Below are 12,562 nucleotides of genomic sequence, written 5' to 3'. Positions count from 1 at the left end.
TCTAGGCTCCTGATCATTCCTGTTTTTCTGCTTTGGGCTCTGTCAACATCTGTCTTAAAATACATCATGTAGACTGAATTCTGTATTCAAGAGGAGGCATCCCTGGGCTGGATTAGACCAAATAGATCATCTCACATACTTTTTAAAGACATATGAGAGAATTGCCCCAGCCTTTTTGCAGTAACATGACATGACTGACTCATATTATTCTTTGCTGACTTTGTAATTCTTTTCTGTAAACCAGTTGTTCCTCTTTTTCTATTTGGTCAATGCCTAAGTGCAATATCTTAACATTTTTTCCTATTTAATTGCATCTTATTTCAGTGACACTTTCAATTTTGTCAGGGCAACTTGGAGTTGCAGTAAGAACAACAAAAATAAATTCAGGGTATCTATTTATCTTCCATAATGGTAAAGTCTGAAAATACAATAAGTGTACTCTTTGGTCCTTYTTCCAAATTCTTAATGAAAATATTAAGTAATATTGGACTCAGGATCTCTATGAAACTGCAGTTGATAGACTTCCATTTTGAGAAAGAACTGCTTGAACAATGACCACTATCAACATGGTTTTTCATCCATAACTAGTAACTATTGTTACTATTAAAATTCTTACTGGACTATACTGCTATAGCTTGTTCAGCAGAATGTCAAGTGAGACTCTTCAAAACCTTTAGTAAAATAAAGATACCTGACATCCACAAGGAGAGTTACACTGACACAGGAGAAATGGTGTGTTTCGACATGATTTGTTTTTGATTTTGGTTTGGACCCATTTCTCTGTTTTCTCTTGTTAGTTTCAAACAGATGTTTGTTTATTTGGGTATTTTTCTAGCAACTGCACTTAGCTGGCTAGTCTGTCATGCTCCAACTCTACCCTTCTTTCCTTTCTTAGTAAAGATAAGTACAAGTTGGCCCTCTTCCAAAATACCAGTTCCTCATCCATCTTTCATAAATTCTCAGGTATTACTGTCTGCTAACACTCTTTTTTGTGTAAGCCTGAGGGGTCTCCTGCAGTGATATGAAATAGTCTGTCCTGGGGAGTTCAAAACAGTTCAGGGACCTCTGGCTGAATCTTCTTTATGATAGCATATGGCGTTCTCAATAAGGAAATGGTCTATATTGTATATAATAGAGTAGGATGGAAAGCAGGGAGGACTGTCCTCGCTGTCTGTAATCTTTCTTCCCACTAACTAAAGAAAAAAAAAAATAAAGCTTAAAGGAAGGCTTGAGTGGTGGCACTAATTGCATAAATAAGCAGGTTCTTAGGGTTCTGGAAAAAATCTGACATGCCTGACTCAGCTTTCACTTCACTGATGACTTGACTGAGAGCCTCCAAACTCTGGGCAGCTTTTACAAGCCAAGAATGACCTGGATCCTATTTACAAGTCTTTATTATAGCTTTCTCCCCTTGCAGCTGAAAAAGTTTGGGGCTTTGCTGCAGCTGTGAACAATGCCCCCTGATTTGACTATTAGTTAGCATGTATCATTCCTGCTACTTTGCAATTAAAAATTACTTCAGTCTTTCTAAATGGTAAACTCTAGCTTTTTCTTTCACTAGCTATGGAGTTTTCAATGTCACCTTAGATTTGGAAACTGAAAGTGATGAAGCTGGGACGGCTCTGTGTTCTGGATCTGTTTATATGGATTACTAATGGTACATTTACTCAACTCCTAGGCAAGCTGTTATTTAGGTCACCTGCAATTAATGTATGTCTGTCACTTCAGAACTCATCTGACTTCCTGACTTGGGAGAAGGAGAGGTTCTCACTATAAACTGCATGCATTTATTAGTAAATAACAAAATATCAGCAGCTCTAACTGGGTAATTTTGCTGGCAGCTCTACCTAGGTAATTTTACCAGCCTGGTTAATGCAAAACATATCTCTGATTTTGAGGAAGATTGATTGCTCAAGAAAACATTCCTATTTTACTCAGGAGTTCAGTCTCATCACCTTTACACAGTAGTACTACAAGGGGAATTTTAAAGGATGGAAATAGAGGTAGTATACACGTTCTACATTTAAAAACTTGTTTTTCTAGGAATTTACGACAATTTGTAAACCCTTGTAAACAGCAAGCATTTAATGCACCCACTTCTGAACACCAAGATGGGCCTGTAGCTACAGACACTTAGGCAGTCTCCACACTTACTCCTTTCTGAATAGGCCTCAGTCTTTATCCTCTTCGCTCTTTTTGTCATTGCCAACTGAAGGGCATAAAACTGACTGAAAATGCAGCCTGCAGCACTTGCAGACCCTGTGCTAGCCTTTCACTGGAATTGTGCTATTGCTCTGGCATTTGTTTAATTAAATGTCTCTTCTGCTTCACTTAAACTCTGTTTAAAGAGAAGAGGAGCAGTAGTCCCACTTCCTTATTAGCGTTCTAAATGTGCCGTGCATGGGAACTGCCAGTTTTCTCCCCACTGAGGCTGTATGTAACCATAATGCTTTCTCATGATTTTCTTCACTTACATGTTTAGCTTAGGGATAATTAAACAAGTTTACTACTTTCTAGTTAGTGCACAGATAAGTTTCTTGCCTATATGTCCCTGTATCACCAGGGTGAAATCACTAGGCTGTTGCTCTGCATTTGTCATTCACTGCAGAGGTTTCCAGCTGTGCACTGGTGGGGAGGCACTGACTATTGCAGTGAGTGAGCAGGACCTTTAGGGTGTCCTAAAGTGACCTTACAACTTGAAGCTATAACCAGTCAGTGCCACATAGTGAATATATCAGGACTAAAGCAAATGAATCAAGGCAATTTTGGCATGTCTTTGTTTTGCACATTGGAATTTGCCATTTTGAGGAATTTTGCTCCTATTAGGAAAGTTGGGCTTTGTGGTCAAAACACCTGTAAATGATAAGTTTTGTTAGGGATCTCAAAGATCTTTACAAAAGGGACTTGAGATGTCTTTGCGAACAAAGCTTATTAAAATTATCATGTAAACCAGTTGCTTCTCTTTTCTGGTTTACAGCTTTCTCCCTAGTGCCTTTTCTCTTGGTTCACAACTGCTTAATAATTACAACACTCAATAACAATTAGACTGGTAACTCATGTGGTGTAACCAATACTCAGTTTATAATCATCTGCTTTGTTGAAATTAGCTATAGCTTCTCATCTTACATGAATTTGTTAGGTGTTTAGGGCACCCCCACCTTATTTTTATGTATGTAATTAATGACTATGGACAGTAGATGTTTCTGCTAGAGAAACACTATTCCCAAAATATTTGAATGGGAAATTTCAGGTTTCCCAAGAATAAACAAAAAATCAGCAAGTGTTAGATATACTGATATGACAGTGTGTGTGCTGGGGGTGGGAGGGGGGAGGGGAATCTTATCAATGTGTATAAATACCTGACTGGGGAGGGGTAAAGAAACAGTCAAACTCCTCTCAGTGGTAACCACTGAAAGGGCAAGAGGCAAGGGGCACAAACTGAAACACAGGAAGTTTTGTTAAACAGTAAGCTTTTTTCACCGTGAGAGTAGTTGAGCRCAGGAGCAGATTGCCTAGAGAGCTTGTGGAGTCTCCATCCTGGGAGATACTCAAAACCTGGCTGGACACAGCCCTGGGCAGCCTGCTCCAGCTGACCCTGCTCTGCGCGGGGGGGTTGGATGAGATGATCTCCAGAGTTGCCTTCCAACCTCAGCCATTCTGTGAGTCTCTGTGATTTTCGAGGTGATCCTCTCTTGCCAACATAAACTTTTTAAGGTCAGGTACTTCAGTACTCTGGTTTTACCTCAGAATGTGAAGCTACCCCAGCAGGAATTAGTCATCAGTAATCCTGAGAACATACATGACTGCAGTACTCCTTTAGCATTCATAAAGAAAAAATGTGTTACTAGCCAGAGAAATGGTAAATTATAATGCTTAGATCAACTGCTAAATTACAATTACAACACTTTTTTAAGTTGTTTTTTTTTTATTTGAGATGAAGTGATTTATTTCTGATGAAAATAACTTGGCATTCAGAGACAATTCACTGAGAAGACTGAACACACTCTCCTTATGATGACCAGCTAGCTACATGGTGCTGGAAGAAATGGGATAGCATGAGCAGATCACTTGGTCTGTTTTCCATCTGTGGTGGAGCTTCAGCAGTCTCTTCCCTTCTACCATCAGCGGTCTGAACTTGGGAAGAGGGTGAGGGAAAGGAGCAGGATGTTTTTTTTCACAAAAAAAAGTAGTGAAGTAAGAAAAAATCCTTGGTTTACTTTTTCCTTGTAAAACGTATAACCTGAAATTTAGGCAAGTATTCATATAATTTAAACAGGGTCAGACCTTCAGATGGACTTTTTTATTAACTGATTAATACTTTACTGCAAATGTGGGACACTTAACACTGTCACACATACTGCTTTTAGTAGGATTAAACTCCACACTGGAGGAGGAGGAAGTTTTGGAGCTGTTACAGGAAATAAGGTATATAATAAAACCCTATTTTATTTTCACTGCTCTTGCAGTATAGTTATTTTGTAACTGTTCACTGATTGAGAACTGTTATCTAGAGTTGTGCAAATACACCATTCGTACTGATAGCTTAAGGATACTATCTCCCATTCATTTATAAAATGGCAGAAGTTGCTTTTCAAAATGAGAACACAGCATGTTTTGCTGGAAGAGCGGGCATGCCCAGTAGCAGCTAGTTCCCAGGGAATGTATAGGAGGGCTGGGTAGGCAGCCTGATGGAGCATAAGTCTGGGACTGTGCAAGTCTGATAATCACAAAGCTTTCTGCTGTTGACACTCCTTCCTGCCTTGACAAACTAATACTTTTACTTGTAACTGGGAAGGGCAGTGTGGTGTGCTCTGTTCTGGCTAGCCAAGGAGGCTTGCTTCCTGTAAACCGGGGTTTGAGGGCATAAGGCTGGAGAATGCAGAAGTACAAATAGCACCCTAAGTGATCCTGTTTCCCTAAAGGTATGGACAGGCATTGCTGGGGGTTGTTTGTTTTTGTTTTTTGGAAGAATCAGAGGGCAAGTGGAAGTTTTCATCTTTCTGTCCCTATAACAGTTTATTACATGATTTGTAAATATATGGGGGGGAGGTGTTCTCACTGTAAAAGAGCTAACGCTCTCCAGGCAAAATCTTATTTCATCTCCAAGCTTTATGTATGGCCTTTCAAATCTTCTAATACAAAGCTTTCCCTCTGGATTTGCCCTTCCGTATAGTTTAAAAATATAGGTGGCAGCTTCAAGAGAATTTTGTTCCAGAGAAAATTTGTCTTTCATAATACAACAAGAATTGCTCTATTATGTAGTATTTTTCTTCCCTTACTGAATGGGGATATGGAATTATTGATCATGGGAAGGTAAAATTGCATTTCTTTGTTTTAAAGTAAATGATTTTTTGATGATACTTTGTTTGAAGTAAATGATGATATAAGGCATACCTTAGCTGGCTCTGTATTATTGGAGATGATTGTTTACTTTTGTGATGCCCTAACTTTGGAGGGACAGTATATCTGAGGCAGAAAACTGCCATTAAAAATGATGTGGCCACATGTGCTACATGTTTAAATGCAACAAATGTGACCTCGAGTAGTGTCATTCTCATCTGAACTTCAATGACATCAGAATGAGAGGTCATGTTTGGGTTACTGTTTGCTGCTGGATAAAGGTGATAAACTATTCCCAGGCAAAGAGTTCCCTTGGTGGTTTGGTATGGCTTATGATTTGCTTCACAAAAAAATTAGTGTTGTGATCACTGTGTTTCACTGTTGCTGTTGAAGCTGTAAAGAAATCTCCATCCTAAACTTGTGGTTGGAACTTGCTAAGGGAATTAAGCATGCTAATTTCAGCCTTTTTTAGGCATTTTGTCTCCACAGTCCTGATGGACAGTTCAGATCTGTGATGGAGCTCCCTAGCAAACAAACAGTGACTGCTCTTTGAAGCTTCTCTTTGAAATTCTGCTGGTAAATCATTCGCTTCATCCTTACTAATAGCCCTGGCAGTTTCACTTGCCTTCTGTTCTCCTGTTATAGATAACACTGAGCTGCATGCTTTCTTCCTTGTGCAACATCAAGACTGATTTTGGGCACAGGTTGACTTGACATACTGATTGCTAGCCAAATCTGTTTTTTAATGATGGGGGAAGCAGAAATGAAATATTGACTTGGAATAAAAGAGCAAGCTCTAGGCAGGACGTGTAGGTCCTTAGAACAGAAGTGTTAGATGAGGTGCACAGTAATGGCTTTAAAAATTGCATCACGCACACTATTTAGCTATTTCAGTCAAATACGATAGGGATTGATCCACCTTCTCAGAAATAGGTAGGCATRAATATTTCTAAAAATTTGTTTATAAGCTAGAGTAATTAAATGTCACACATCAGATAATCCTAGGAGCTTGAATACTTTGGTAAGCCAGGGTAGGACAGTAATGGGGAACAGCTTTTCTGATAGTTTCATGCTTGGAAAGTTAGGTGTCATGTTGAACATCCAAAATTGTTAGTTCTTCTGGAAAACACGGGGCTAAATAAAGGTATTAGCAGCTTTGTTCATGACTGTCCCTTGACTTTTGGAAATTCTCCGTGTTACCTATGCCATAGAGCAGCACAGAACATTAATTTATAGCAGGCACATGTGTGGAGGGCATCAATAGATCTTGRTCAAAGACTGTATCCTTCTCTCCTAAGAGACAGCCATATCTGATTGAGGTTTTAGTCTTGGTATAAAAGAAAGGTGCCAGGAGAGCTGCTGACTCTGCTCTGTCATTCTGGCTTACAATACTAGTTTGAAGTAACAGCAAGAGAGAATTCACATTATGGAAGTAAATTCTGCACATCATAGGCTTAGAGTACACAAGTGCCAAAAAGAAGAGGTTACAGAACCAAGGAAAAAAAGATTCATATTTGGCAGATGAAGACACAATCTGTGCATGGAGAGATGGAGCAGCAGAGCAAGTAAGGACAGAATATAACAAAGGGTCACCTGGTTAGGACAGAGTCAATACCTGGCAAAGGCTGAATAGCAGAAGAATGAGACTAGAAAGGAACAATGAAAAGGGTGAAACAGCAAACGGAGGGAAAGGAATATCTGAATGAAGATGGAAGTCAGTGCTAAAAGCTATTTATTTATAAGGGGGGAAGAGAAAAGTAGGGGAAGTGAAAGAGAATTAATCATTCAAAATTGTGTCTGAAGTAGGACAATGTGCAGGATAAAAAGTATTTGAAATTGAGAACCTGAAACTGAGATAAGCAAGGCCTATCTCCTTTTCCTTGTGTTTGCAGTGCTGACATCGTAGGGTTCTTGGTGTTGCTGAATACATATTGTATCTATGATGTACAAAATGATTATATGAAGAAGATAATAAAAGGAGGAAAACTAAAAGGCTGAAGAGGAGGAAGAATTAAAAAGAACAGATGGAGGGACTGAATTCAGTTATGATGAAGAATTTTTGGTCAGTGTGTGTTAAACAAGTATTCAACTTGAGATTGAAATTTCAGTTTTAGTTGCATAAATCTCAGTATATCATTGAAGAAGTAGCTGGTAGCATTTTAAGCACTTGTCCTGTTATTTCAAAAAATTTACAGAAATAGGTAAAGATAAAGATAGTTCATATACTCCAAATGGCTGTGCTGCATTCCTGAGCATTCTGGAAAGTCATATCATATGGAGATTTTCCATGTATTTCCACCCAGCCTCCACCCTTGTTCAGGAGCGCTGGGATGCATGACATCTCTCATGACACTGAAGATTAATGTGCTCATCTCTTCGTTTCATTTCCCCTAGTGTTCATTCCAGATAGCTGTTTGTCATAGGAGAGGTAAATTCTTAGCTCTGGTTCTCACAGTGGAAACATTACTTGTTCAGAAGCTGATGCCAACCTCATGTACTTAATCTATCATAAAGTTAAGACAGTCATCAGGAATCATTGAAGGAGGATGACAAATACAGTTTGAAGGTAGAGAGGGTTTGGTGCCACCTGTTTTGTGTATTAGTTTCTACTTTGTGTTAAACTAGCAGGGGTGAGTTTCAGGTTTAACTGCTCTTTTTCCCATTTTATCTATGTCCTAAAATTACTTTAGCATGACTATCCTAGAAATCCCAAATTTTAAGGAATTACCTCAGTCTGACTTATCTGTGGCTTATTTAATTTTTTATTTCTCTCTACACTACCAGCATGCAGGTTGAAGTGAAGTTCTTCCTGAGTTCCTGTAATTGTTTTTTTAGTACATTTCTCTCGACTGTCAACTGGTGTAAATCAGCATAGCCACAGTAGTTGCACTGAACTAATCAGACTGTTTTCATATCAATTTGCTTACAATTTAGGACTAATTTCAACAGCCTTTGCTCAGACAAAGCTCATACTTCCCTGTSAACTTCTGTAGTAACAACAGCTACAAGAATTGGTCCATCTGGCATGTTCTTTCCTTCATAATTTAAGCGTGTTTAAGTTTTAGATGGTAAGTAGTATCTCTAGTTCGAGGATGACATCTCCATAATCTTAGTAAGTGAATTATTCCTTGCACCATTGCAATCATGTTAATTCTAGTAACTGTTAAAAGCTGCCATATAAAATAAAAGCACTTCTATAATGGTCAAAAACAGATGCCCAGAAAAGAGTGTAAGAAGGTAAGCAGTGGTGTATCATGTAGTGTCATGTATCATATAGTAATACTGCAAAGAGTAAGATGCTATTTGACATAAGAAAACATTGAAAACTATAACCTATTAGGGAAAAAAACTCTTTTTTTCCAATATAGTTAGATTCTCCAACTGAAGAAAAAAAGCAGCATGCAGTAGTCTGAATTCTAGTAGTTCTGCCTCTTCTGGCCGCTTTGTTTGAAACATACTCTGTGAAAAGGATAAAGCTCTAAAATAAATGGTGATTTATGACTGTGGCATAACAAAATACATAATAGAATTGCTATTGCAGTTTTGTATCCTGATATTGCCCAGTTCTTTTGATCTGCTCTTACAAATGCTTTTGCATTCATGGGACTGTATTTCCCTGCCTAGTTAAACAGAAACTAGTGAAGCAACCTACTTGAGCAGTTTATTTGGGACTATATTTTCCAGATCAATGTCTTAGGAGGTTTAAAAAAAAAAAAAAAAAAGCCCTTGTTTTATTTTGTGACTTGACCAGAGCATTTGCTATGGGATTAAAATGTTTTCAAAGATATTCAGCAAGTTGGTGGTAGTATCATTTTTTTGTTTAGATTGATTTCTTGGCCTATTCGTGACAGGAGAGAAATGGGATAGCAATACTTTTGCTCTATGAAAAGAGGTTTGGAGTAATTCCCATGGATACTCCTGTGGAAACCTGACAACTCTCTGGAACTGACACCCTCTAGCCCTTCGCAACCCCCGGCAATGTCCCACAACTGCAGCAGCCCCACTGACTGAATTATATGGAAATCATCATGGCACTTAAGCAGTCAAATGCTTAACAGAGCTGCAGTGTCCAAGACACTGGAGGAGAGGAGTCAGGTTGGGTCCTGTTATTGTGGGACTTCCTGGAGCTTTTGTCCTTTCTTCATGAGACAGGATTAAAAATTCCTTCGCAGTCAGTAACTACTGCTCAAGGGAAAACAATTCCTAAAAAAAGATGTGTTTCAGAGTAAATGATGAGGCAAATAGTCTGTCACTTTTCTCTCCCTCTTTTAAATGTAGAATGAAGACGGTATTCCGCAGGAAGGCATGGTGAATAATACAGGTGTTCCTCTGGATCCTGAGAACGAGGCTTACGAAATGCCTCCAGAGGTAAATCTGTTGTGGTATTTTCTGTGAACGAACACAGGCACACGAGAGCAACTGCATGCTTGAGCGATGTTAATGTGCGGCAGAGGTCACGGGTGGGAGACAGGAAGGTGATTCTGTGCCTCTGCTTCAGAGCATGGTTGGGCACAGACGGGACGGGTGTTGTAAGCTGCAAGGAAATGGCTGAAATGCGACCTCTTTCAGCAAGGTCTCCTAGGGGTATAGTGCTGGGAAATGGAAAATCTGTTGTAATACTTTCTTTATAATAAGGATATTTAACAGGAGAATATTGTGTGCATTTTGGAAACACTTGTGCCTCAATTTCTGAATAATCCACAGTAAGTTTGCACCTTTCATTCAATAGGGAATATAGGGAAAAGCTAGATCTGTATAGATTCTTTTAACAGTTGGCCATTTAACATATTTCTTGGCATCATGTTTCGTAAAGCATGGTGATTCATGATTATACCCTTGGGTTAATGTAATTATGGGAATAAATTATTGTTTTTTTCATGAACCAATACTGATCCTACTATGTAAAATATTACTACAATGTCTGGGACTACAATGCATGAGTAATTAAAGTGGCAGGTTTACAGAAGTACAGATAATTAGGCTGAAAATAAGAGTCATAAAAGACTAGGCCATAATCAGTAAAAAACTTAAATGGGTGCTTGACTATTAACACCTTGAATATCATTGAAATTAATGGGACTGCTCATGTGCACACATACACATTTAAATGATTATTGACTTGTATGTGTATCTGGAGCACCTGGTATATTGTTCAGCTCAAAGGTGGTGCTCCCTCTCTGAATGAATTGCTGTGGGTGGTGTCACTGAGTTCCTGGCAATATCAATGGGACCAGAAGAGGTCTGTGTAACTGAATGAGATGGATCAAGTTCTGTAGTGATACAAATAATGTGCCTGAATTTCATTTGTTCATTGTCCATACTGAAATTCAGTATGGAAATAATGTTTACCTGCCTCTGATGACCGAATAAACCATTTGAGGTATGGAGAGTTTCACAATGGACCCTTGTAAGACAGTTTTCGGTCCTGATTCTTCAAGGACGTGTTCATGTAATTCATTGTAAACAGACCTATTGTCCTTGTTATATGTAGTCAAATATTCATGGTCCTTATAGTTGAAGCACATGCCTAAGTGTTTTACTGGATCGAGGTTTAGGTATAATAGCTTGCTTCCACCAAAGTGAACAGGATTAAAAAAAAAAAAAGCTAAAGGACTGCTTATGTATATTACACATACAGCAAGCTGATTTTCTCCCCTTCCCTGGACCATTATTCCTGCTGGGAATTATCCACAAATTAATTGCTGTGAGTCATTTTGGTAACTGACCCAGAAACTGAATGGTGTGTTAACCACTGTGAAAGCCTAATTCTTCTGTAAATACCATAGCTTCAAAGATGCATTTTCTGGAAGACRTGAGAAAATAATAAACGGCAAGATTCTGATCTCATGAAAATCAGTGGTATTTTGTCATTGAATCCACTATGAGTAGAATAAGAACTAAAAATAGGATGTATTTATCTGCAGTATTATTAGCACTGATTTTTGCTCTCCTTATTAGGAAGAGTATCAAGATTATGAACCTGAAGCGTGAGAATGCTTTCCTTCTTTATATCTCCTGAAATCCACTAACAAAGATGTCCCATCCTGTACAAGTGCTGAGTTCCAATGTGCCCAGTCGTAAAATTTTTTTACAGTTTTTACGGTGTATTTTGAAGTCTTCCATCAGCAATGATTGGAGTATCTGTGACTGCATCCACCTTGTTTTCAGCATTTCCCTCCTGCTGAAATGAAAGCTGGTTGGCAGGGTCATTGTTGTGCTGTGGATATTGTGGCTTCAAGTTTAAAAGTTAAGAAAATATTAAATAAAAACACCTAAGTGTCTACTGCTTATTTCTAACTCTGTACATGTTTTGTTGATAGGTTGTCAGTAATTTGGTATTGTTTATGATACAAGATTTTTTTGTTCCCTATAATTATTCTTTCTGTGCAGAAATGACTTATTGTGAGAGCTTTATATATGTGTATGTAATATATATATATAAATATATAAGTAATTGAGCATGAACTATGCACCTATAAATATTAACTGTTGAAATTTATTGTTTTGTGATGTGTTTTATTAACTTGTGTCTGTAAATAATGGTGTTCAACTGAAGCAAATAAAAAGTAACCCGTTAAAAATGAACTTACAGATTAGTGATGATTTATAACACCTTATTTCCTTTCCAAGAGCACAGGTTAAATAATTCAGGCTATATTGCTTCTTGTGAAGGAAACAGAGCAACAAAACAAAAACAGAGGCCCAGTTTATACCAAAAGCAGCATGAAGGATTAGAATATCAGCACTAGTTCCTCAGCTTGAGTAAACTGTKGACAAAATAGATGTATTTGTAGAGCTAATAAACTTTCAGCTGTAAAGAGAACCTAAGAATTAATGAGGTCATTAATAATGGATGCAGCAGATGATCAGGAAATTGTGAGGCTCTTTGAAGAACTATTGTTTCAAGGTGGTTAAAATATTGGGATATGGGGGTACCAGAAAAGTGATGGATTAGTTGCAATGAATGTCTGGTATAAAGTCTCATTTATTTTGAAAAAGTATTGCCAGTTTTTAGAGACAGTAATTTTAGTTATTATGCTGCCTGGATGTTTTCCCATACAGTAAAAGGATTTAAACATAAGGAGAAATTTTTACTTCTTTCATGTTTTATTATCTGCTATTAATTTTGGATCAAATGTTGCCTCTAACCTGAATGATGTAGTGTTTTTTCCATTTAAAATTTTCTAGTCCTAGGTAGGATATTGAACTTTCTTTAGAGCTT

At 38.0% G+C, this 12,562-nt stretch overlaps 1 protein-coding gene across 1 annotated transcript in view; it reads left to right on the top strand.

Annotated features, from left to right (window-relative positions):
* The window catches only part of SNCA (synuclein alpha), a 69,806-nt gene extending 57,885 nt beyond the window's left edge, over positions 1–11,921 (top strand). Inside the window, exons 5-6 of the mRNA XM_026090136.1 lie at positions 9,619–9,708; positions 11,299–11,921. Coding sequence (XP_025945921.1) covers positions 9,619–9,708; positions 11,299–11,331 — 123 coding nt within the window. The 3' untranslated portion in view covers positions 11,332–11,921. The remainder of the gene's footprint in view (positions 1–9,618; positions 9,709–11,298) is intronic.
* Positions 11,922–12,562: the final 641 nt, after the last annotated feature.

The sequence above is a fragment of the Apteryx rowi genome, unplaced genomic scaffold (genome assembly GCF_003343035.1).
Source record: "Apteryx rowi isolate R43461 unplaced genomic scaffold, aptRow1 scaffold_85, whole genome shotgun sequence".
In the NCBI taxonomy this organism is placed as follows: domain Eukaryota; kingdom Metazoa; phylum Chordata; class Aves; order Apterygiformes; family Apterygidae; genus Apteryx; species Apteryx rowi.
This window is presented reverse-complemented; position numbering and strand designations above follow the sequence as displayed.